The sequence below is a fragment of the Etheostoma spectabile genome, chromosome 18 (assembly GCF_008692095.1).
Source record: "Etheostoma spectabile isolate EspeVRDwgs_2016 chromosome 18, UIUC_Espe_1.0, whole genome shotgun sequence".
Classification (NCBI taxonomy): domain Eukaryota; kingdom Metazoa; phylum Chordata; class Actinopteri; order Perciformes; family Percidae; genus Etheostoma; species Etheostoma spectabile.
The window spans coordinates 17893544-17920143 of record NC_045750.1 but is presented as its reverse complement, the minus strand read 5'-3'; the positions used below and the strand labels follow the sequence as shown (position 1 = coordinate 17920143).

General features: G+C 41.2%; 1 protein-coding gene across 1 annotated transcript in view; it reads left to right on the top strand.

Moving 5' to 3' along the window:
- lama4 (laminin, alpha 4) overlaps nucleotides 1–26600 on the top strand; it is a 51323-nt gene that overhangs the window by 13619 nt on the left and 11104 nt on the right. Inside the window, exons 6-30 of the mRNA XM_032542424.1 lie at nucleotides 143–243; nucleotides 876–1056; nucleotides 1531–1614; nucleotides 1712–1863; nucleotides 2053–2163; nucleotides 2869–2980; nucleotides 4724–4888; nucleotides 6256–6449; nucleotides 10381–10497; nucleotides 10976–11124; nucleotides 11998–12139; nucleotides 12539–12632; nucleotides 12725–12841; nucleotides 14433–14618; nucleotides 14864–15003; nucleotides 16417–16581; nucleotides 18155–18300; nucleotides 18680–18842; nucleotides 18944–19077; nucleotides 20547–20718; nucleotides 21925–22056; nucleotides 22135–22277; nucleotides 24266–24395; nucleotides 24647–24784; nucleotides 26247–26380. Coding sequence (XP_032398315.1) covers nucleotides 143–243; nucleotides 876–1056; nucleotides 1531–1614; nucleotides 1712–1863; nucleotides 2053–2163; nucleotides 2869–2980; nucleotides 4724–4888; nucleotides 6256–6449; nucleotides 10381–10497; nucleotides 10976–11124; nucleotides 11998–12139; nucleotides 12539–12632; nucleotides 12725–12841; nucleotides 14433–14618; nucleotides 14864–15003; nucleotides 16417–16581; nucleotides 18155–18300; nucleotides 18680–18842; nucleotides 18944–19077; nucleotides 20547–20718; nucleotides 21925–22056; nucleotides 22135–22277; nucleotides 24266–24395; nucleotides 24647–24784; nucleotides 26247–26380 — 3502 coding nt within the window. The remainder of the gene's footprint in view (nucleotides 1–142; nucleotides 244–875; nucleotides 1057–1530; nucleotides 1615–1711; nucleotides 1864–2052; nucleotides 2164–2868; nucleotides 2981–4723; nucleotides 4889–6255; nucleotides 6450–10380; nucleotides 10498–10975; nucleotides 11125–11997; nucleotides 12140–12538; nucleotides 12633–12724; nucleotides 12842–14432; nucleotides 14619–14863; nucleotides 15004–16416; nucleotides 16582–18154; nucleotides 18301–18679; nucleotides 18843–18943; nucleotides 19078–20546; nucleotides 20719–21924; nucleotides 22057–22134; nucleotides 22278–24265; nucleotides 24396–24646; nucleotides 24785–26246; nucleotides 26381–26600) is intronic.

Sequence of the window (26600 nt, the reverse complement as noted above, 5' to 3'; positions counted from 1 at the left end):
GGGTCGCGGACCCCCTGTTGAAGACCCCTGCTGTATGCCTTTTGGAGGCCCTGCAGTTCCAAAAATAACCCTTTCCACCATGCTTGTGACATCATTTGACCCAAGAGTTCCCATAATTGAATATGGCCTGTGTCTGTCGCAGAGTGCGAGTGCAATGAATGTGGCACCTCTTCATGCGACGACCGGAGAGGAGTATGTCACTGCAAGCCGGGTGTCACCGGACGACTCTGTGACCAGTGTGAGGTGAGAGGAAACATGCAACTCTGCGTTCAGAAGTCCTGTTTCTTCTGGGAGACTCAGGGATTTAATCTAAAGCAGCGTTAAAGGATAATTCCAATTTATCACAACGTTGGTCTTATTTTCATTCCTGTTTTAAAATAATAACAATTTCTGGCAATGCAGCAACATTATTAAAAAAAATCAAGTACAACTTGGCAAGAAACCTGACCCAGGTGAGCCACATTTATTTGGAAGACAAAACACAGTAAAAGTAGAAAAGAAGGTATTCTACTCAGTACTGGTGAGTTCTGGTCCATTTCAGGAACTTTGTGTGCTCACTTGATTTCTAACTCCTAACAAAGCCATTTTAAAAATTTGGCTAAACTGTTGGTTCGTGACAAGCTGTCAGTGTTTTTCGTGCCCCTCTGGACTTTGTTGTAGCAATGTTGCTGTGATGTCAGCAATAACTTTTGTGAGTATGATGCTGCATACAGTATGTTAATGATGGCCAAAACTACCAAAATAAGACCTCAGCTAAGAGAGCGGAATTATCTTTTGAATGATGTAGAATAATATCTTTTAAGGTGGCCGTGAACAGCCAGATACTGGGATCAAATGGTGTTTTTTTTTTTTTTTTTGTCATTCATGTAATCTAGGAGGGGTACTCTGGTTTCTCCAGCTGTCAGGGCTGTCGGAGGTGTGAATGCGGGCCAGCTTCCCTTCGCTCCACCTGCCATCCGCTCACTCACAGCTGTCTATGCCGCCCGGGGGCTGGAGGTCGTTACTGCGAGCGCTGCTTGCCGGGCTACTGGGACTACAGCCCTGCCGGCTGCCAGAGTAAGTCATCTGTCCGTCATATAACACGTCAAATGCTCTCTCGCTCTCTTAAAAAAACAAAAACAAAAAAAAGACCATTTGTCCAAACATTCACTACAGATAACACTTTCCCAGAAGAAAAGCTGCGCTGAGTATTCATTTTCTCACACCCACTAACACAGTAGTGCTCATGATGTCAGAGAAACATCTGCTGAGAGCTGTGACCCTGTGGCCGGAGACTCTCTGCTGGGAGCTGGATGACATCACCAAAGAGCCCAAATCTATACACACACACACAGCTTTAGAAAACCATCAGTCCCACACAAGAGAGGCCGCAAGACAGATGTGAAGGCCTCAAGCCAGCTACCATCTGGGTCTTTATACAGTATATATTTGGCAAATGCAGTGAGCTGTTTCCAGCTGATCAGCAATTTAGGCTGACGTGCAGAACTGTCTGTTTTACAGTCTATGATGAAGTACATCTGTTTTTTACAGAGTGTGACTGTGAAAGCGGCCACTGTGATATGCATACAGGAGAGTGCCTGCCAGAGGCTGCAACAGTCAACCTGTGCAACAACAGTAAGTTGACTTAACACTTCAACAGAGCACTGTTGTAAAAAGGATAAAACCCAACTGTGCTGTAATGCTGTGATCCAGGTATCTCCTTTGGTTTTAGGTTGTGATAATTGCATTTGGCATCTGATTGGGGACCTGCGGCTGTCCAATAAGACTCTGGACCAGCTGAAAGTTGGAATGTTGAACATCTCTACCGGTGCTGCTGCCAACGACAGGCTCAAATACTACAACTACACTGCTCAACGACTGCAGGTACATGCTGTACACACATAAAAAATATCTCTGGGTTAGGGGCTCAGAAACGCCAGAGCAGGGGGAATGATAGGGGGAAATTTGTTTTTAAACCAAAGTAGCAGTGTAAATTTAGCCTGAGGGTTTATGTTTTCTTTTTCTTTTAAAATGAGCTGGTCTAATAAATGAACAAGTGTGCTTTGCTTCCAGACTCAGTTTCTTGGCTGGAGAAACAAGTCCTCTGTGATGAAGGACCAGACTGGGGAGCTGGAGAAGGCCACAGATGCCGTGGTGTTGGACATCAAACAGCTGGGAGAATCGGTCGGCAAAGCCATCATCTTTTATTTAGATAGCATTAACCATTTAAGCACAGTCTCAAATGCTTTAGATGTTTAAGCAACACCATATTTCTGTTGTACAGCACATTGCTGCAGATCCTCTTTTCACCCTGTGTGTTTAGGTCTCTGTTTTAGCTACAGAGTGAGACATCTCACTTCTATATTATCTTTAGGAGTCACACATGCGCAGTAGCTGGGTAACTAGTTCAATCAGCTAGATTTAAAAAAAATCTTTGGTCAGTCCAAGGCAGGATTAGCTGGGAGACTTGTGGAAGACCTGCAGAACAGGGACATGGAAGTAGTTCTTTTGGAGATTAAGGTAAACTAGTGTGTGTTGGAGCAGTGTTTAGTCATTGAGAACGAGCTAGCATGCTACGGTTAGCCACCTCGTCTCGGCTAGTGACGTAGAAAGCCGTGCAGATTCTGAACAGCTCACCTGGAGACTGAAGGCGACCCCGTAACTCACTCAAAACAGCATGGATAGTTATTTTTTTATAATATGGGCACTTTAAAATTCCACTATATCCATATGCCACTATACAGTATCACAATCAAATCCTATACATTCTTTAAACACCATAGCTTAGCCTACAAAGGACTTGACATCTTCAAGTTATTCAGACCCCTCCATGGTCTTCACCCACTGATTGATGCGTCGTTGATTAGTTTTGTTGTTTTCATTTTCCAGGAGAGTGTGGTCAAGACTCTGGGGAACGAGCTGGATAACGACACGCTGGAGACGGTCACTCTGGCTGAGCAGCTCAGCACAAACCTCACGGATCTCAACCTACGCATCGAAGGTACCAAAAGGCTCTGGTCCCTGCAGCTTGCCTCCTAACGCCTCTTCTGTCCCATCAGTCACTACGTTTACATGCACATAATATTCTGGTTTTTGCCCTTATTCCGAAAAAGACAACGTTCCAACTAGGGCTGGGCAATATATCGATATTATATTGATATGATATGACCCTAGGCTTCTTTACAGTAAAGTGATGCACTTATCTGAACTTACCAGACTGTTCTAGCTGCTCTATTATTTGCCTTTTCCCCAGTTAGACATTATATCCACATTACTGATGATTATTTATCTAAAATCTAAGTGTAAAAATATTTTATTAAAGCACCATTTGTCAACCCTAGAATATCGCCGCAATATCGATATCGAGGTATTTGGTAAAGCATGTCGTGATATCTGATTTTCTCCCTATCGCCCAGCCCTAGTTCCAACTAAGATGTGAATGAAGTAAATGTTTCACACACAGCCTCCTTCTTTAATTCTTTCAACCAGCTTCTTGAAAAGGTCGGCGTAGCAATGTGTGCTCATATCCAAAAACCTGTTGATATCCAAGTCTTTCACAATGTTTGAAAGTAGCTGTGCATTCTCCTTCTCATCAGGTCTGCAGCTTTGCAAACTGCTGGCTGGTTGGTTTGTGTACAGCAACCATAGCAACACACAGAGCTAACCATAAGCCATAAACGGGCAAGAACTGGGCGTAAAAACCTTAAATTGTTTACGTGACCTACATTATATTGGAATATTGTCATATTCAGAATAATTGTGAAATATTGGGCTGCATGTAAATGTACTCACTGTCTCCTGCATTTCCTGCAATCATGAAGTTGTACTAGAGTTAGAGAGGTAAAATGTTACTAACTAGGAGTTGATTTTGCAGGCTGCATAGTCTTTTTCATGAATAACATTTTATTTTAACAAAACATTCAACTGTCATCACCCCCCAATGACATTAACTGCAGTATTCAAGACCATAGAAAAGCATAATAACAAATAAATGTAAATGTGCTGTATTTATATAGCGCTTTTCCAGTCTTAACAACTGCTCAAAGCGCTTTTACATCTACAGGATACATTCACCATTCACACACATTCATACACTGTGGCCGGGGCTGCCGTACAAGGTGCCACCTGCTCATCAGATAAACATTCACACACATTCACACTCCGATGCGCAGCACCGGGGGCAACTCAGGGTTCAGTGTCTTGCCCAAGGACACTTCGACAATGACTGCAGGGGCAGGGATCAAACCACCAACCTTCCGATTGGCAGGCAACCTCTCTACCACTGAGCCACAGCCGCACCATAAACCAAACGCACCATAAACCAAAATAAGAAATGTATAATGACAGCACCATAAGCCCAACATACACGTCTCTCCCCAGCACTAAGCTCCTTAGAGCGCTAGAGAAACTTCAAGTACCTTCTCCATTTCCTAGTGTAGACATCCAATCTTGAAAAATGTTTTCATGACATATTTTTAAACGCTGCCACATCTAGCCATCTCATAACCCACTCTTAAATTAACAGCACACCTTCATTCCTCCGTCCTCTTAAATGAATCTGTCCGCCTAACATTAAACTAGTTGGATTCCAGCTTCTTATGAGCTTATCTGTTCTTCTTAGGATTCATTTGCAAACAGTCATTTTGAAACACACTAAATGTGCAGTATCTTTGTAGTTCTGCATTTTTAGTCCTCTAAGTCTGACTTATATAACTCATCTATGTGTGTTAATGTATGTGCACAGAGATGATCCATGACTGGGAGCTGTACAGTGTTCACCAGGATGTGGATCCAGAGTTGGCCAGGCAGAACACTGAGCGGGCCCAGGGAATGGTAGCCAGGATGAGGACACTGGACCTGTCCCCACGAGAGCCCATCGCCACGGACGAGTCGACTGAAGCCCATGACTGTGAGGAGATATCAGATACGAGTCCAAGTCTCAAGTCTGTGAGCTAGAGTCCAAGTCAAGTCTCACGTCTCTGAGCTAGAATCCAAGTCTCAAGTCTCTGTGCAAGAGTCCAAGTCTCAAGTCTCTGAGCTAGAGTCCAAGTCAAGTCTCACGTCTGAGTTAGAGTCCAAGTCAAGTCTCACGTCTGAGTTAGAGTCCAAGTCAAGTCTCACGTCTCTGAGCTAGAATCCAAGTCTCAAGTCTCTGTGCAAGAGTCCAAGTCTCAAGTCTCTGAGCTAGAGTCCAAGTCAAGAGTCAAGCCTCATAGCTAGAGTCCAAGTCACATCTTAAGCCTCTGAGCTAGAGTCCACATATTTTGCATTCAGCCTTTCTCTCTGGATCTTGTTATTAGGGCTGGGCGATTATAGAGAAAATCAGATATCACGATAGTCATGACCAAATACTTCAATGTCAACATTGCGAGGATATTGTAGTTGTTGCACTCAGGAAGAGACAACACTTACCATGTAACGATATTACGATTTCCAAAATCTAAGACAATATCTAGTCTCAAATTATGATATTGATATAATATTGATATATTGCCCAGCCCTACTTGTTGTATGAAGTTTTTGAACCCAAAGATTATGATGTATGGCACAGCAGCTTCACTGCGCGGTCAACATGTTCATATTTGTCTCTCACGTGTGGCCGTGCACAGCAGAAACATTAGGTACTAAGTATTTTGTACAGTAAGTACGTTAGATGTTACACATGGAGGGGATTCAGCTGATCAGACGTTTAAAAAAGAATTAAGATTGTTCACGAGGGTCGCATTTCCAGTCCGAGTCGAGTATGAAGTGTTTTGAGCACTAGTGTCAAGTCAAGGAACTGATTGGGCGACTTTAGGTCGACTCAAGTCTGCGCATTGTCTGATTTATGTCCATGAGTTAAAGCTTGCAAGTATAACCAATAACTTGACTACTAATAATATGTGTTCCCTGAGACCCCCCTCTTCCTGTCCCCTTTACACACACTCCCAAGAAAGTAAATGTGGGAGACATAAGAAGAAGCTGTCTAACACAAATCTGGTCTTGGTCTTGACTCGGTCTCACCCTGCCTTGGTCTTGGTCTTGGTCTTGACTCTATCTCGCTCTGCCTTGGTCTTGGTCTTGACTCGGTCTCGCCCTGCCTTGGTCTTTTTCTTGACTGTATGTAATTATAGGGAAATAGTAATAATTCTAGAAAACAGAAAGATTTCATGTTTGAAGTTATCAAGTGCAGTGTTCTCTATTTCTTTGGCCAGTGTGTGTACAGTACCAATTCATGAGTGACTCAAATGGGACACCAATGATAAAGTAATGGCTCATTTGGCCTGTGTTTTTCAGTGCTGAGGCGTATCCGTCAGATGGAAAAGAAGTTGATGAGCACAGACGGCCGCCTCCCACCTGTCAGGGAGATCCTGTCCCGCTTCTCCACCAAGCTGTCTGACGCTCAGGGCTCTCTCCAGAAAGCAGCCAACACCGTCCAGCAGACGGTGGACAGGAACAGAGCCAGTGTCCTCAAATTCCAGAGGAATGAGGTGATTTCCCATGAACTCAAGGCTCCTGCTCAGTGTCACTCCACTCTCTCATCGCTACTCCTTCCTTCTCTTTCTGTGTTTGTCAGTATGGATGCATTGATAAACTGTTGGTCTCGCATTGGCAGACCTTCTGCCACACAGCATTCCGGAATGGGAGAAAAACGCCACGATGCCTCTGCAAAATAGCGTCAGGAAGGAATTTGTTTTGAAAAGTTGTTTTAGTTGTAGAAAACTCAGATTGGACAGATAGTCTAGCTAGCTGTCTGTATTTACCCTGCAGAGATCTGAGGAGCAGTTAACCATAGTCCTCACAAATCCACCAGTGGTTAGAACGCCAACACAAAAAAGCGAAAAGTGACGACTATCTGGATGAAAAGTGAGGGACATCCCGCGGAAATTCTGGCGTCACCGGTAACAATCCCAGAAATGAAACGTCATTGAAATAGACTAGTTAACTGTAAATGAGCTCACAGCCCTTCTTCCCTGCTGTAAGGGAGTGTACTGGCATGAAGTTCCTTCTCTGTCTTTGGCTTACCTTATCTCCTCAAACAATGTTGAGTTTTGCTCAATCACACCAAGGCATCTGGCTTTGAAAGACGCAAGAGTATTTTCCTCATAGGCATGCACTGCACATGCAGAAACTGAGAGAGAAAGAGAGAGAGTTCTGGTTGTTGTTTGCCAGGCACGTCAGAGAAGCCTATTACTGGTGGTATTTAAGTGCTGAGAACAGAAACACAAAACCATCTGTGGGAGCTTTGGACTGTCACATTAGGATGAGGCCCGCACAAGGGGAGCAGCAATACTGCAATACAACACATTTTCCCATGATAATATTCAGATCCTACACACAGAAACATTACTTTATTTTCCCATGATACAGCCCACAGAATCCTCACAGTACTATCCCAAATCCAAGAGAGACAAATCATTTAGACTGCTCCACAAAACATTATTCAGTATGATACAGTAGATATGAGGCATATACTCTCCTTTGCATAAGATAATTTGCCATATATCTACTATAATGTAGACACACTGTATTAGAATCTGTCTTGCAGAAGTAGCGCACTAATAGCCCAGCCACACCAGTATTTAAAACAACTTAAGTTTGTAGAGAAATGAATGTGATTCAATGGAATCGGTGGAGTTCAACTTTGGTGAACTTTAAAGTGCAAATCATCTTCTTAGTGCTGACCTCTGTGGAAATGGAGAAAGCTATTGTAGTTTATTAGCTTTATTGCATCTGCTTTTTTTAAACTTAGAAATATCAGGCGTGATGCTCACTGTAATGGATTACGTGAAGTATCTGAGGCAAGTTTCCAGCCAACCAATGGTTGGCAGTAATTTCAATGCACATGATATATGGACCTCCCAGTCCTTGAGTTCATATGCTGTATTTGAATGTGGTTTGCCTGGATGTGTTGCTTTACAACTCTGTAAAAACACATGTTGTTGGCATTTGGATCCAGGAAGTTGTGATCCAGCCCTGGTTGCCATGCCCTGTTTGACTTTATGGGTCTGCTGTCCAGCAGCTGCTGCTCAATGCTGTGTGTCTGTGTTTGTGGATTTTTTGGTTGCGCGTGTGTTATCAGGAGTGGGGATCTCCATGATCAGGGTCTCTGCTGTAACTCAATGCCATGAATGGTGCACTAACCAAACATGGAGCCTCTCCTAATCTGGGGGCTCTTCCTCGCCTCAGCACAGACCGGTCAACACCAGCTGAAGCCACGGTGTGCACGCTGCTGGGTCACCCAGCCAATCAAATGATTGCATCATTGTGCCATACCAAAGATCCTTTATACTAAAGATGCATTTCAAGCATTGCCAATAGTATAAATAGTACACACTTCCTGTCTCCTAAAGGGGCGTGGTCTCGTTTGATTGAACAGTTATATTTGTATAGTTTATTAATATTTTCTTTTGCTAAAGTTAGATATTTACACAGCTAAAGGACATAAGCATCATGGAGATTAGTTTTGTTAGGGCGTTCACCAATGTTAGCTGACGTTAGCTTCTCTGTGCTGCCAGAGAACCAGACAACATTGGTCCTGGGCCAGAAACAGGTCTTAAACATAATTTATTTTCTCCTGATGTATCTGTCTGAAAAATGCCATTTTAGTGTCAGAATGTTCTGGAGATATGTGGCTTGTGAGCAGTGGGTTCAATATCTACTTTGGTGACTACGGAGCAAAAGGATCGCACGTAATCTGTGTTCACGTTCACTTCTCCTGTTGGAATCAACACACTCAGACCTGGCGCTAGTCTCCTGAAGAGGCATGGTGGTGGCAGAGCCCACGTGACTCACATACAGGAAACATATAGCTTGAGTTGGGGCGTCTCGGTTCTAAACCGTCTCTGGCCATACTCGGTCATGCAGTCACATTAAAAGGGTGTGGCTACTGTCACATACCTCCAATAAGAAGATCTTATTAACCCTTTGAGGTTTAAAGTCTCTGACACACCAACCCAACGGCCTACAGAAAAGGCAGTCGGACTCCCCGAGGTCAAAAAAAGTGCCTCAGAACACACCGAAGCGACGCTGACTTGAGCGTAAGTTCTGTGTGTGTGCAATACGTAATACATCTCCATAAAAGCAGGTGTCGCCCAAAAAATAAAAAAAACGGAAATGACTGAACATCTCTCTAGACCTAATAAACATAGAGCATACTGTTGTCGTAGTCAAGAAGGATCGTTGTTGTCAGTACTCGCTGAACGGAAGAAAACACAATTGCAAATAATAAGAAGATACTGGCGTTGTCAGCTCCGGTTTTCTCATGCAATGATTCGCTAGTCAAGGGCTAGCACTCAACCAATCAGATTGGTCATTGAGTCCGACTGCCCACTGGCCGATTTGACTTGTTGAATCGGCCAAAATGAACGCTGACGGCTCCTCAGACTGACGACAGCACAGAACACACCTAACAGACTCGAGTCCCCGACCTTGTCAGACTGTCCAACGGCCGATATTCGGGTTGGTGTGTCAGAGCCTTGACAAAATGTTCTCGATTTTTACATATCTTCATAAATTCACCTTTTTAGGCTATTTGCATATACCATGATACCCATATGAGTCCTATCAAAATGTTCAGAAAAACATCATATTACATTTTATTAAAAAGTAGGCTAATACAAGCTAAAACTGTACCCCACAATTTAGCAGCAAAAAGTAAAATACAAACTTAAAGGGGCTGTTCTTGACATTCAAAACATTAATATACCAGTAAACAACTATTTGCAGGGCGCCTGGGTAGCTCACCTGGTAGAGCGCTCACCCATATACCCAGATACATATAGCATGTCCTTGATGTAGCGGCCACGGGTTCCACTTTACACCACCTGTGGCCCTTTACTGCATGTCCTACCCCCCCACCCTCTCTCCTTACATGTCTTCAGCTGTCCTATAAATAAATGCCTAAAATGTCCAAAAATAATTTAAAAAAATACATTTGCTATAGACTAACAGATTTCCCCATGAAGCATTTTTTCAATGTTTAAATATGCAAACAAGTCATTCTCTAATGCTAACCTTTGGTTAATTTAGGAGAAACTTACAAGCACAAATAGACAAATTATAGTACAATAATTTCCCAAATATATAATTTGTATGTTTTGAAAGGAGACATACAATTTGATTTTTAACAACATACAAAATCTCAAAATGATGTATTTGCCTGTTTTGGATATATGTATGCATGTATGTGTGAAACTAGAAAGGGGATCTTCACCCCCTTCTCATTTCATATATAGCTCTACTGTATCAAAATTCTGAAGCTTGAATTTGTTGTATTTTTATTTTTAATTTTTTTAAATCCTCAAACACCACCCTTTCACAACAGCCTCCAACCTCCCTTAGCTCTCCCCAGTAATATGTTTTATTTTGGTTTTGTGAAAGTGCTGTATAAAACTTATTCTTATTTCCTTGTGTCTCCAGGCGAAGCAGCAGAGGCTGACAGAGGACCACGCTGCTGTCAACGATACACTGGAAGTGGCCAGAGGTTCCGTCTCTGAAACACAGAGGACTGTGTCTGAGGTGGATGCTATGGTGCAGGTGAGGCCCACATGACTGTGAGGACCCATGACTGTTACCCAGGAGAGTGCATCATAATTTAATAGACTTTTATATGGGGCTCCTGTATCTCAGTCACAGCATTGAATTTATTCATGAAATGGATTCCTGAGACGCAGCCTGTGTTCTATTCTAAAAGTAGGCAATTTGATTTGGAAGCAATTTGTGGCTGGCCATAGATTGAATAAACTTTGGGCTCAAACAGCTCTCCCTTTTTAGTCAAGCGGCTCTCAATTGGGTTACTCTGTGGGGAATTACAAGCATCCTGATGTGTGTGTGTGTGTGTGTGTGTGTGTGTGTGTGTGTGTGTGTGTGTGTGTGTGTGCAATCACAGGGTAAAAAGAATCAATTTCTGAGGATGTAACACAGAGCAGCACCGTTACAGAGATGTTTGTGGATTCTGACAATGGAAATAGTAAATTGTATAACTACGTGTTTTTGCACGTGTCCATCTGTACAGAACGTGAGCGGATACCATGCGTCGATCGATGGCGCCAGCCTAAAGCTGATGGAGAAGACTGAGCGTCTCTCGCTGGCCGACAGAGATCTGGTGCAGAGGGCCGACGAGCACGCCGACGAGCTGGACCGACAGGCCAACAAATTGGAGAAGTGAGACACAATTCTGGATTCAATTTCTTAGTTACAAATAATCAGACCCATGAAAAGAACAATTTCAATTAAGAGTGTCAAATCACAACAGGAGTTATCTTAGGACACGTTACAGATAGAGTAGGTCTAGACACACTTTGTAATTTACAGAGACCCAACAAATTCCCACGAGCAAGTATTTGGTGCAACAGTGGCGAGGAAAACGTCCATAATAACAGACAGAAACCTCGGACAGACCCTGACTCTTGGTACGCGGCATCTGCCGCTGTCGGTTTGAACACAGAGACACTGACACTAATACAGACGTACAGAAATACAGATACACAGATATATACATACAGATATGGAGAAATATGATTCAAAATACTTATGGCAGTTGGAATGGAGAACAGTGGCAATTATAGTACCAATAAAGATAATAGAGCTATAACTAGAACTGCTAGTAGGAAATGAATCCATTAGTCCATCTCTCAAGACTTCTCTACCCTGTCTGTGGCACTGGCACTGTAGTTTTTAGATAACTGAATATGAGTACTGTATATAGTGCATCTTTATTTTGACTGTTATTGCCACTGTTCCTCCCACCCCCAACCAGCACCGTCAGACACCGCCTACCAAGAGCCTGCGTCTGTCCAAGATTTTTCCCTTAAAATGAGTTTTTATTACCGCCGAGGTTTCTTCCTAAAAGGGAGTTTTTCCTCGTCACTGTCGCACTGAATGCTTGCTCTTGGGGGAATTACTAGAATAGTTGGTCTTTGTATATTATAGAGTGTGGTTTAGACCTACTCTAACTGTAATGTGTCTTGAGATAACTCTTGTTATGATTTGATACTATAAATAAATGTACTGTAAATGTCATCCTGTCTTTACCAGGGACCTGAGGGAGAGTGACGCCAATGGCTTTGTGCAGAAAGCTATAAGTGCTGCCAACGTCTACAACAACATAGTGAAATACATCCACGATGCCAATATCACCTCACTTACCACCTACAACTTATCCCAAAGAGCGGAAGATGTATGTCATATCCCAGAAATACAACGCACACATCGCTGTAATACACGTGTCAAACTCAAGGCCTTTTTTTTAGTGACGTTTTTGGCGCTTTTTCCAACGTAATTGGTGCTTTTTTAGACAATTTTGTTGCTTTTTCCTATGAAGGCTAAGGACCTTTATCCAACTATTTTAGTGCTTTTAGAGGCACAAACTGTAAGTTAGAAAGCTATATGAGACAGTTTAAATATAATTTACAATATTTTACTTTTTCTGTTAAATAAAAGCATGTCAATAAAATATACATCTAGCCCTTGACGATTCTCATTTTCCAGTCTGGCACTTAGTGAAATTGAGTTTGACACCCTAGCTATAATACCTGTCAACATGCTGTGGCTTAGTGTTTAGTGTTCTGTGTTTCAGGCCATCGCTGGGATCAATAAGCATCTTGAGTACCTGGTAACGAAAAGCGACAACGTTTTCAAGGAATCTGTTTCATTACATTCAGAACAAATTGGTACGGGGCTGTCACTGGATACCAAATACTTGTTTTAATTGCAATAAGTGTTTAAATGTTCCTTTGGTATTTACTGAATCTCCCTGTGACAGAGGTCGAAGCTGAAGTGATTGACAAGCTGAAATACATCGAGGAGACCAAAGAGACCATGGTCCAAAACCACAAAAAACTTGCAGAAATAGTGGAGGATATCAATGGAATTCATCCAGGTAAGACAATGCATGGTTGTTTTGAAGTAGCAGTCTGAAATTTTAATGTTAATTCAATTTTCATTTCAGTTTTATTTACCAGGAGTTTTCTCAGGACACTTTACAGATAAAGTAGGTCTAGACCACACTCTATAATTTACAAAGACCCAACAATTACCCATGAGCAAGTGTTTGGTGCAACAGTGGCGAGGAAAAACTTTCTTTAAGCAGGCAAAAACCTCGGACAGACCCTGGCTCTTGGTGGGCGGCATCTGATGCTGCAGGATTGATACAGATTAGGGTTGTTTGAACGAATTCCGAGAGTCAAATATAATTTGAATAGTAAAAAAATCAATACTGTTCGAATGCTGAAATTACTATTCAAATGGGATTTTCTTATTTTCATAAATAGGTTGGCTAATGTTAGCTAATCTCCCTCTCCTCACGTCACGTCTGATAAATAACAAATCACGGGAGTGAGAAATAAGGCATTGTGAGCTAACGTTACATACCGAGTAACGTTAGTACAGGAGGGAGTGACAGGCTGAGGCTGGATATCGGAAGAAAGATGGGAAATAGTTTTAACATGACTTTAAAATCAGCATCCACTGAGCCTTCTTATGTTATCATTAGTTAGCTTGTTCTTGTTTCCTAGCTGCATTGCAAGTTATAAAAGCTTAGCTGGGAGTTTCATGGAGACAGCTAATGTTAATGTTAGCTGCCCTACAGCTGGCAGAGTTAGCTTAGCTGGGGGCTTCATGGAGACAGCTAAAGTTCATGCTAGCTGCCCTACAGCTGGCAGAGTTAGCTTAGCTGGGAGCTTCATGGAGACAGCTAAAGTTCATGCTAGCTGCCCTACAGCTGGCAGAGTTAGCTTAGCTGGGAGCTTCATGGAGACAGCTAGAGTTTATGCTAGCTGCCCTACAGCTGTCAGAGTTAGCTTATCTGGGACAGCACTGTTTTGTTTAGTTATCAATGCCGTTAGCATCGTGGCACTAACACTATTGTTACATAGTTTATGATAAATCGTTTCGGCTGTGCTTTTTAACATGATGTTATTGTGCTAACCGAGCTGGCTGCAATTTTTAGAAAATGTTTCATTACATAGTTCTCTGTTGATTTTGGTTGTTGTGTGCTTGTGGTGGAATATAATGTAAACCGAGAGCAGGGCGTTGAGCAGAGCCACGGAAGCAGTCACCAGCATTTCTGGGACATGAATGTAGACAGATGGAAAGAGAGAAGAGATCAGTCCGTCAAAGGAAGTCCCCCGGCAGTCTTAAACTATAGCAGCATAACACGGGTCCAAGGCAAACCTGAGCCAGCTCTATAAGGGCTGGTAGATCAATCTGACAACTATGAGGAGAAGCAGAGAGAGGAAGGGAAGCGTAATTTCCCTGTCAACAAGCGTAGTTCCTGTTGAACTTCTCTTGATGTTTGAATTAAAGGGTTGTTATAAAAAAAAAAGATGTTTTATCACGTACCTAGGCGTATATAGCTTATATGTTTGCCCAGGATTTAAGATATGCTATGTGCCAGTTTTTGTTCATTTAGATAAACTGACCATTTTAAGCATTGTGTTTCAATGACAGTCACCCGCTACATCCATTTACAGATAGAACACCACATCGACTGGAGTTTACCCTGGACGTGGCTGAGGGGACTCTCAACCGCTCTGCAGAGGTCCTTCAAACCATCACCCCCATCAGCAGTAAGGTGGAGGAGTGGGCCAAAAACATGAGGAACGATGAATACTCCACAGCTGCTTATGACCAGGCCATCCAGTCTGCCGGGGAAGCAGGTATCATAAGTGGTGCAATGCATCATTTTTAATACCATTTCAATCAATCAATCAATCAGCATTTATTTATAAAGCGCTTTACAGCAGATATCCAAAGTGCGTTGCATGAAGTAACAACAGTAAAACATAACATATACAATTCCAGTCAAAAGATAATAACCTTCTCTTACCTTCACTTTTCAGTTCCTCCATATAAAATATCCAGTTTAATTCTTGTTTTCCTCTCATTCAATGTACATTTTTAGTGGAGAACCTGAATGTTCTCGTTCCTGAGCTGCTGGACAAGCTGAAGGTGGTCGAGCAGAAGAAGCCCGTCAACAATGTGACCACCAACATCATGAGGATCAGAGAGCTTATAGCCCAAGCCAGGAGTGTGGCCAAGAAAGTTAGTTTCTTACAATATGGATGATTTAGGACAGTTAGTTTTCGAACTGTCCCAATTACTTACCATTGAGCATGCACACGCAGACCACGTGGCACAAAACTCCTCATAGCTTATTTACGGACATTTTCACTATTTTTTTTTAATGTAGCAGCTTAAAGGGTCCGATGACATGGTGCTTTTTTGGATGCTTTTCTATAGACCTTAGTGGTCCCCTAATACTGTATCTGAAGTCTCTTTTATATAGACCTTAGTGGTCCCTAATACTGTATCTGAAGTCTCTTTCCCAAAATTCAGCCTTGATGCAGAATTCCAGCCACTAGAGCCAGTTCCACAATGAGCTTTCCATAGTATGAGCCATTTCTCAGTCTGTAGCTTTTGAGGAGCCATTTCTAGCCACTGGGGGACCATAGGCAGGCTGGGGGAACACATATTAATGTTAAAAACCTCATAAAGTGAAATTTTCATGCCATGGGACCTTTTTAACAAATGACTTTTATGAAGCCTTCAACTTTGCAGCAGGCTCTAGATAGCTCTCATTACTCATGGAGTTTCTCAAAGCTCCTAGCTGTATTGACGGAAACTACACAAAGTTAGCTTTTGCAGGTATTAGGAAATAAAGTGTCAATGTGTTCCAGACCATCATTTGGTAGCATGGGTTAAAGAGAAACACTGCTTAAATTAAGAATCCCAATATGTTATTTCCATGGCCAAGCAAAGTTCAATCGCTACGTGTGTACATGAGCTACTCTCGTTAAAAGCCAGAAACTAGAGTCTCAAACTTGTGATGTCTTGTGAAGTATACTGTAAAGTATGGAGCTGCTCCATAGACAATGAATTGTTTTCTTTTTTCTTTTAAAACAGAATATATACTTATGGAGCACTTCCACACTTTACTTGATGACATTTGAGTTTTAGCACTGTAGTTTTTGGATGAAAACGAGTGTAGTTTCACTTTAAGAGCACCCTCTCACCCAAGTAACGTTAGCCTTAAATACATCTAATCCTCTTCTTTCTGGATATTATACTTGTGACATTAGTATGTGTGAACTTACTGCTGTTTACTGCCAGACACTAGACTTATAATAACTCTCCACCTCTTTGCATTGTTTGCATTTGTGATGCATTTCCAATCTAAAGCCATCGTTCTGCTTGTCTAATAACTGTCGTCAAGTAAAAATGCAGATTTATAACCACAGCATGGATCGTAGAGTCTGATAAACTTTGACATTATCCATTAAACTATCATGTCCTACTACATGATACATGTATTAACGTGTCCTTTATTAAAATCTGAGGATTTGGACCAAATAATAATAAGATGCTAGAAGCTAACAGGGAGGCTTATTTGCATATATTCTGTGCCATGAATTTGAAATGTATGGCTCAGTCTTTCTGGTTTGTTTTCTGCCCCAGGTCCAAGTGTCCATGAAGTTCAACGGTCACTCCTCAGTGGAGGTTCATCCTCCCAGCAACCTGGAAGACCTGAAGACAGTGACGTCCATCAGCTTGTTCATGAGAGTGGATCCTGACAAGGATCCCATAGAGGACCGTTTCATCTTATACCTGGGAGACAGAAATGTGAGCCAAACCATGGAAAACGTATGCGGTTGCTTTGCCATTAATCAGTTACTATAAAACATGGACTGCTAAGTGGATGCAGATGGGAGCCATTACATCAAGTAAAAGCTCTAGTGGGGAAACAACTATGCATATACATTTCACAACACTCAAGAACTGTACAACCTGGCCGTTCTTTCCTGTTGTATGTGTGGAAAAGCTGCTAGTTAGAAAGGAGATTTCATGGTGAGTATGTGGCCCACATCTACTGCTAAAACTTCCCAAGCTTGCACCCAGGGGCCCCGGGGCAAAGATGAAAGGAAGGGTGTAGCTTGTGGACATGAATAGTTTGTTGTGATCACGTAGGCAGGAACGACAGGCTTTGAAAGTTCACAGTTGCCCCTTTTCAAAAGGTCTCCAAAAGACGCTGTGACAATAGTGCATGTGTGTGTGTTCATTAACATAAATACCGTTAGCCCGCTCCCAGCACCGTGCAGCTACCTAATGTGAGGCCTCTCTGTTCCCTTTAATGACACTTGGGTGATTTCACTGCCACTGTAAACTATGCAGTGATCTTTTCAGTGTGAAATAATAACCTCTGCAGGAGCTCTGGAGCTAGTCTCAAATGAAGGATGTTTATGTTTTTCAAACCACTTTATTATTTTTTTGCCTGAGTTTCAATTCACATACTTATTTTTTTACTTCTAGTATGTACTGCAGCTGCTTTTACAAAGTACTTACGTTTGCATGAAGTATGCATACAATTGGGACATACATACTACTTTTTCTTCCCATTTCACCTTAAAATGTGACCATCTTGCCGATGCTGTGCAAAGGACGGGTCAGAATAGCTAGAGAAGCATGCTGGCTTGCATACTGCATACTGTTCAGGAGGACATTCTGGTATACTGCTTTGGATGTACTATGTATTAGGGCTGGGCATTATGGAGAAAATCAAATATTGACCAAATACCTTGATATACCGTAACAATATTGTAGGATTTGTGACATGCAGGACACGATTCCCAGCCTCCTGGGTGCAAATCCTGTATTGTTTGGCCCATCTACCACCCCAACCAACCTCCCAATGAAGATTTTCGGGCTTTCATACGTCTCATTCTCACTGACTTTACTTTGGCATGGTTTTCCGTGGTGGTCGCACAGAATTTTCACACATTCCGTGCCTTCACTACGTAATATGCTGGTAACCGTTCATGATAATTTCACGGTATTCTGTGAGACCAGATTGGGACAACACAAGGGTTAAGCTTAGGACACATTTTAGTTACTTTGTTTACTTAGTTCTTTAAGTAAACAAAAGACGGGTGTGCAGCTCTGTTATGTGAGGAAATATAAGTTTTGGAATGTGAGATTTTCAACATTTAAAAAGTTTGATCGGGATCATGGACTAAAAAAGCTGATTAGGACATCCTAGTGTTGGGACATGTTAAATATATTTTTGGCATAGTAAAGAGTATGATAGTATGGGTGTTGGATTGCAGGGCATGTCCCTGTTTTGAAGCGGATCCCACAGTGGTACTTGATGGGAAAATGAAAACTGACCGTGAGGTTGTTCTGCTGTTTTTTCTCACAGGGTAAGAAGGATTACATGGGACTGGCTATCAAGAATGACAACCTGGTGTACGTGTACAACCTCGGGGGGGAAGATGTTGAGATCCCATTAGGTTCCAAGCCTGTCAGCCAATGGCCCGCAGTCTTCAACTACATCAAAGTAGAGAGGTAACATCTATTCATGAACTTTATACAAGAATGACTTTTTTCAAAGTTGAGCCTACCAGACACTAGAAGACTTTAAACAGTCTTTGAAAAGACAGCCGCCTGACACGTCTCACATCTAAAGACAATCATCTCACCACTAACGTTAAACGCTGTCATAATATGTAAATACTGGTCACACATTGCAATACTACAACTTGATTCTTTTTGAAACAATTTAGCAAGACTCTCCTGATTTCATTCAGATATTGGAAAATAGTCTTTAACAGTGGAATTGCTGTAATCAACTAAAATAAAGGGGTAAAATAAAAAAGGGCATTCTGGAGTGTCAGATTGCCAGATTGTGTGATTACCCATGCTCCTTTGTGCTCTTTGCTTGCAGGCTGGGCAGACATGGAAAAGTCTTCCTGACCATCCCCAGCCAGAGCTCCACAGACGAGCAGAAGTTCATCCAGAAAGGCGAAGCTCCAGGCACTGACTCGCTGTTTGACATCGACCCCAAAGATATAGTGTTCTTTGTTGGCGGCGTCCCAGCAGATGTCAGGGTAATGCCTTTCACATGCAGTCCTTGACACAAATAAATCCATATCTAATCATCAGTTTTTTTCTAAATGAAGCCATGTATTTGTCTTTGTAAATGTACTAGCTTCCACCTCCCCTGAGTCTAGCACCTTTTGTGGGCTGCATCGAGTTGGGTTCACTGAACAACGACGTGATCAGTCTATACAATTTCAAAGAGACTCACAAAATGGATGTTGTCAAGTCGGCACCGTGCTCCAGGTACAGAACACTATGCATGAGTGGATTAACCTGCCATAGGCCCCTCCTGACCCCCTCTTCCTCACCGACAACTCACTGGCATTATGTTTTTGCACTGCCATAGGCGTAGATTTCAAAGGGGATGCAGGGGATGTGTCCTCTGCTCCCAATATTTAGCAGATTTAGAATTGTCCCCCTCCAAAATTCAAATAAAATAGAAGGTACAAAAATACATTCAGGGGGCTTAAAACATGCCGTAAAACCAGAACCGTCTCTACTTGGCTGCATCAGGAGGTTAAAGAACCAAACCGGAGCATAAAAAAAAAGACTTGTTTTATCTTTTACATCCGAGCTTTAACAAGGTTGCGTCACAGATTTGTTGTTGAGGTGTACATGATTTCTAAAAATAAAAAAACATCCCAAAAAACATGAAATGTTTCTTAATATGCAGAAACAGGAGAATAACTATTTACGTGAATAAAGACATTTGCCCAATAAATTGATGCAGAAAAGGAAGTGTTTGAGGCTCAAAATGTTATGGGGGACAACCCCGCCTATAAAGTGCCTCCCCCAATGTTGAATCAAAACCCAAGCCCTTGTGCACTGCCACTTCCAAATTCCTATAGAGTAATGTGTTACCTGAAGTAAAAAAAAAAAAAAAAGTACAAGCCTTAATTTCGAAACCATCCAAGTTGGACTGACAATGAGCTTTTTATGCTGCTGTAGAAGAAGTCTGAATGAAATTAACCTTGTTTTATAAAAAACAGGTTTTACTTGCGATCTTATGGAGAAATACTACACTACCCTCAATCCTTAATCCAGTGACGTCTCTGATTGGTGGAACTGACTGTTACCGTGGAAATGTTTACCGCACCCTTGCACGGCTAGCCCTAGCTGCTAACATTGACGTCTACAACAGTTTCTGTAAACGGTCTTGTACCTTTTGCCTTTTTTTTTTTTCCATTTTCAAAATGTCGCTTTGCGCCAGTGTTTTATGGTCACGATTCATCTCTGAGCTGGGTTGCTTGTTTCTAAGCTTAGAACTTTTTATAAAAGCAATTTTAACAACACAGGCGGGAAGGCAGACAAGGACCAGGAAGTGAACATAACTGAAATGAGACAGTGAGTTTCAAAATAAAACACGAAGGGGAAAACTAGACAGAAAACAGAAAACAAACTCGACACAGGAGCAAGACGTGACAGTGCTTCACGATAAGCTAATCGCGTTCGTTCAAATTTACATTTGTAAACGATTATCTGTTCAGCCCTTATTGATACATACTTTAGTGGTGAAAATACTCTATGAATCAAGACTTCTTGGGGCCCTGGGGGTCATGGCGCCCGTTGGAGTTGCCCATTTTACCCATTTGGTTCCCATCCTTTTTTCAAATTTGACTTATAAAGCATGTAAATGAACTAGATGTTACTTTTATTTTTAATCTATAGACTGTTCAATATGTATGAAATGACATTTCTCCCTCCATTCTCAGGTACAAGTTGGCATTTTCCCAGAGCCGTATTGCTAGCTACCTGTTTGATGGAACGGGCTACGCGCTCATCAACAACATGGAGAGGAGGGGCAAATTTGGTGTTGTCACCAGATTTGATATTTCAGTGCGAACTGTCGCAAACAATGGTGTCCTTTTCCTCATGGTCAATGAGGTAAGTCTGGCGACTTTATCTTTAAACTCACTTAAGACCTAAATGCCTTTTTTTAAAGTTTTCTTTAACAGTCCAATATTTTCATTTTCGATTACTATTTATCTTTTTAGCATTTGTACACATTAATTTCAAACACAACAAAAAGCAAAGTCATAAATCCAGTGTCCACTCCAATATACTTGTATATATACTTGCACACCCTGAAACAAAGTCATAAAAAGATTTGTCCACTCCAAGGTATAATAGCATAGGTTAAAATACAGGTGCAATAATTACTCTGGGAAAGGTGTGTGTGTGTGTGTGTGTGTGTGTGTGTGTGTGTGTGTGTGTGTGTGTGTGTGTGTGTGTGTGTGTGTGACGAATGTGTGTGTGACGAATGTGTGTGTGACGAATGTGTGTGTGACGAATGTAAACCTAAAATAGGCCGGAGGGCGGAGCACCACCAGTGGCAATCTGGACCATTTTGAAAAAAGAGGGGCCAGGCTGGGGCCCCATGTGATTTTAGGGTTACCAAATACATTCATTCAATGCAAATAACTTTATTTGTCCCTGCGGGGCAATTAAAAGACACAAACAGTATCACATGAAAGTACATATGACAGATATGGTATAAATATGAATAAATAGTTATATAGGTAATGCATTGTGTAATGCTGTGCATTCTAAGGTGAGAAATATCAGAAAGTCATTAAAACCATAATTAAAAAGTGCCTTTATAGGATTGGTTCTTCAAAAGGCTAACGATACCGTTACCTGTTGGGACACAGATGTTGTCCGTACCGTTACCTTCTGGGACACAGATGTTGTCTGTACCGTTACCTGTTGGGACACAGATGTTGTCTGTACCGTTACCTGTTGGGGAACAGATGTTGTCCGTACCGTTACCTGTTGGGAAACAGCTGTTGTCCTTACCGTTACCTGTTGGGACACAGATGTTGTCCTTGCCGTTACCTGTTGGGACACAGATGTTGTCCGTACCATTACCTGTTGGGACACAGATGCTGTCCTACTGTTACCTGCTGGGACACAGAGGTTGTCTGTAATGTTACCTGTTGGGAAACAGATGTGGTTCTTACCAACATAATGTTGTTTTTATCACATTTAACGTAACCATTTTTTTTCTTTGAGAATAAAAATGCTAAAAGTTTTTGTAGCTGAAATGTCCCAAAAGGCAAAACCTAATCTAATTTACCTTCTTTTTTTCAGGAAAAATTCTTCCTTTTAGAGATAAAGAATGGCTTCCTGCGCCTAATGTACGACTTTGGCTTCAGCAAAGGGCCCGAGCTTTTGGAGAATAACCTACCCAAGATGCAAATAAATGATGCACGATACCATGAGGTAGATTCCCTCCATTACATTACAGCTTGAACCTTGTTAATGAGTCACGTGTTGCTGTAACTGTCCTGTTTTGTGCAGGTGTCAGTGATCTACCATCAGTCAAAGAAGGTTATCCTACTGGTGGACAAGAGCCATGTTAAATCTATGGAGAATCCAAAAACCACACTGCCTTTCTCAGATATCTACATAGGTGGAGCTCCCTCCAGCATTCTCAAGTCCAGGTAAGTTAAATACACTTTCACCCTTGTCTTGTCTTCCTGTCCACCATCCAACTTTTTGTTTTTTGGGTCAAAATCTCAAATTAAAATAATGTTTTGGTTGTCTTTTGACACTATTGTTGCTTTCCCTTTGTTTTTGTCACTTGCTTCCAAGTTTTGTTCCGAAATTTATGTAATCTTTTGTATTTTTTGTATTTTTTTTTGTTAAAAACATCAACGTTCTTTTATCTACTTTTTTCAAATGGTATTAAATTTAATAAAAACGGATCCTTTATTTTACTTACAGCGTTGTTTGGAACCATCATTGTTATTTTTTTTGACATCTTGGTTGCAAGAAATCCAAATTTTTTGATGTAGGAACTGGCAACTGAGAGAAACATATTTCATTTTTGCAAGAGTCCAACTTCTCCGTGGGAGACATCTGCTCACTGTTGTTAAAGCTGCATTCATAGATTTCTCTCCCACTCAGGGGCGGGCAATAAGCTGTAATCACACTACTGACTGTATCACCTTATTGCTTTAACAAACGTTTAAGCAAACGGTTGTCATTCAAACGTCTGTCATGTTTAGGGATTAGCAGCACTGGACCCAGAAGGGCAGAGTGTTAAAGCGAGGAAGCAGTGAAAAGGTTTAGAAGGTTTATTAACATAAAAAAGGCTTACAACAGAAGGTGTCCTGAGACAGGCAAAAGGAAAACGCAAAATCCAAAAAAACACTTGGAAAACTAAAGACAAGGAAAGGCAATAACCACAAAGACACAGGGAATGACACTGGGAGGAACAACAATGAACCGACAAGAGAAAATGAAAGCGCAAAAACAAAAAACACAAGGTAACGAGGGTAAAACGAGGGCCAGGTGACATGAGTGCTGATGACCAGCTAGAACACATCAGGGTTGTAATTAATCGCAATTAATCACACGTTTTTATCTATTCTTAATGTCCCTTGATTTATTTTTGTCTCATCATTTTTTTTTTCTCATGTTAATGCTCTTATCAACATGGAAAAGTGGATCGGCTCGCTTTGTGTAAATGTTTTTTTAAATTATTGAAACCCACATTAGCATATAGCCTACTGTAGTGTTCATATTCACACTAAAAATCGCACTTTGAGCAAATAATCTCTCACACAATGTAACACTGTCCATCAATAAAAGGGTGAAAAAAATACTTTGACAAGGGGGGGGGGCTCACAGCATTAGCTGTGTGCTTGGCCATCATGTGGTATTTCAGACTGGATGTGCTGCGATGATAGCTCAGTTCACAACAACAAAACACACAGATCACTTTGGTCTTGTTAATGGAACCATTTGGCAACTTTAAAAAAAAGTAAACTTTTCATTTAGAATCTTATTGGTGTCCATTTCAGCGTCTGGCGCTCGCCATCCACTCAAAACCTAACGTTACTACTCTTTGGCCGGCTCACAAGCCCAAACCTCTTGTTTTGTTTCTGGTCTAGCTAGATCCGGTGGGTGTTGTAGTTTTTCTAACATTTCTAGTTGTTACAACAGCATGTATATTAAAAAAAAAAAAGTTTGCTAGGCCAAAAAGAACGTTAATCTCGCAATTAAAAAAATAACACCCTTAAAATGGGTTTGCGTTAATGCCGTTAAAAACGTGTTTAAATGACAGCACTATAAGAAAATACGACTGAAAACCACAACCATTACAACATCTAGGAAACCAAACCTTAGCATTAATGTGTTGGACAAATGTCAAATATTTACTCTCCCTTTTAGTGTTTTTTTAGTCTCCACCAACTCCTGAGGGAAATATGTCTCTTTAGCTGCTAAATGCTCCACTTCGTTCACTAGCTAGTCTCGGACTGACTCTATTTGCTGCTGAGCAGGTAGTGTTCAGGGCAGTGTTGGAAGAAGTATCCAGATCCTTGACTTAAGCAAAAGTACTAATACCACATTGTAAAAAACACTCATTATACTACTTATTATAATGTAGAGATCACTCATGGTGGCAGTATGTGTCTCCCCACAGGCCTGAGCTGTCTGCTGTCGTCAACCTGAAAGGCTGTGTGAAAGGTTTCCAGTTCCAGAAAAAAGACTTCAATCTGCTGGAGGAGCCTGGCACCATTGGCATCAGCAGCGGCTGCCCCGAGGAGTCCTTTGTGAGTGCTCCCTCCAACACTTTCATTTTCACTCTCAGTGATAACGCACTGCGTATGTCCTTCTTGGAAATCAATACCAAACGTGTCTCACATCAGTAAAACGCGCACCTAAACATGCTTTTTCAGTCTGAATTGAGAGAAATAATTGGCTTTTCTAGTTCAACAGCTTTCACACGAGTCAATCAATATCCCCGCTGGGGGATTACTGTTCTCTGAGCCGATGAAAGTGAAATCTGTTTGTATTGTGACAGATGTCCCGTAAAGCCTATTTCACTGGAGAGAGCTACCTGGGATCCACAGCAAAGATTTCACCCTTTGACAACTTTGAGGGAGGACTCAACTTCAGAACACTGCAGCCCGGCGGACTCCTGTTCTATCTGAGTGACGGGGTAAGCACTTATTTTTGGTTTTTAGATACATTTTAGAAATATAAATCAAAATTGCAAATGGTGGGGTGGGAAATCCGATTTTCGTTCAGTTTCAAAGAACATGGAGTAACAATTTAAAATAATGGTATATAAATTAGCATGAAAAAGCATGATATCAGTCATTTAGTACAACATATAGTATCTTGTGCACGCAGGAGCTATACGCTTATAAATGCATCAATGGAGGTATTTGAGTCATCATGATTTGTGATTTGCGTGCACACTTTTTTCCACTACTACCAGTAGCCTATATACACCACTAACACCGACTTATTACCTCTAGTTTTACACTTTTTGGGGGAATTAATGTTCAATAAGCCTCATTTATATGAAATTATATCTAATTGTTGTGATAAAAAAGCACACCTTGAATAATATTTAAGATCAGAGGGTGTTGATGGACTGTCAACGTTTAGTCAGGATAATGCTATAAAATTGAATAAAAGCACCCAAAAGTCATTGAAAATAGTAAATTAATCCATCATTTTACTTTACTTGTACTTATGGAACCATCTAGTGGTGTAGTCTAATGAATTGGGGTGAGTATACTGTACTGTATATTGGCCAGAATCAGCATTTAGGGGGAGGGGGGCCATATCATAGTGGAGGTTTTCAGCATCAACGACTTCATCTCCTGTATTCGGATACACTTTTAGGCACCAATTTAAAGTGGAAATCCCTTTATTTAGCCTAAGTGAAGTACAAAAACACAGATGAAAATTCAAAATATATCAAAAATATAACGGAAAGTATGTTATTGCGTGTCATTGGGCTTTTTAAAGTGGGTATATGGAAATCCTGGAACTTTGTTATTGGGTATACTGTGTATACCTGTGAATCACGTAGACTACACCACTGGAGCCATCCGTGTTATTTGTGGGTAATTTGGTTAAAAATAGAAACTTTGAAAATGGGGTCAAATTTGACCTGAAGACAACAGCAGAGTTAACATATTGTTCCTGCATTAAGTCGTGCATGGTATACTATTGATCCTTGCACATTACTGATAGTTCACAATGTACTTTTTCAGGCATGAAGTCATGTATGAATTCACGATGATTTATGTACCATTATTATAAAGTGTTACTGAATTTAGGATATATATTTGTTTGTTTGTTTATGTATTTATTTATTTATTTTTCCAGCCATCTATAACCCCACAACAGTCAATACACTACAAAAAATAACATTGTTGCTTTACTTTCACAAGCAAAAATAAAAAATGATCAGACAAGAAAACAAACAAACAAAAACAAAACAACAATACTAATAAAATATACTAATTAAAAAAATATAGACAGTATATATACTGTCTATATTGTATATTCATAAAAAAAAGACAAATCAAGAACGGATCTTGTATGTTTTTGTAATAATTTGTGCTTCTATGTAAAAGGCATGATCTTATTTTCTCCCACTTCAGTCTGATGAGTTCAGCATCTCCCTGGAGAATGGAGCCGTGGTGATGAACTGCAGAGGCACACGAGTTAAATCCCACAAGAAACAATACAGCGACGGAAGAACACACTTCTTAGTGGCCACAGTAAACAGTCAGAAGTAAGTACAGTCGTGCAACAGGAAACTCAGATTGGACAGATAGTCTAGCTAGCTGTCTGGATTTACCCTGCAGAGATCTGAGGAGCAGGTAACCATAGTCCTCAGAAATCCACCGGAGGTTAGAACACCAACACAGAGACAGAGGAAGGGGACGGACATCCAGCCAAAAAGAGGGACAACCAGCGGAACATCTGGAGGCACCGGAACTATCTCATAAATT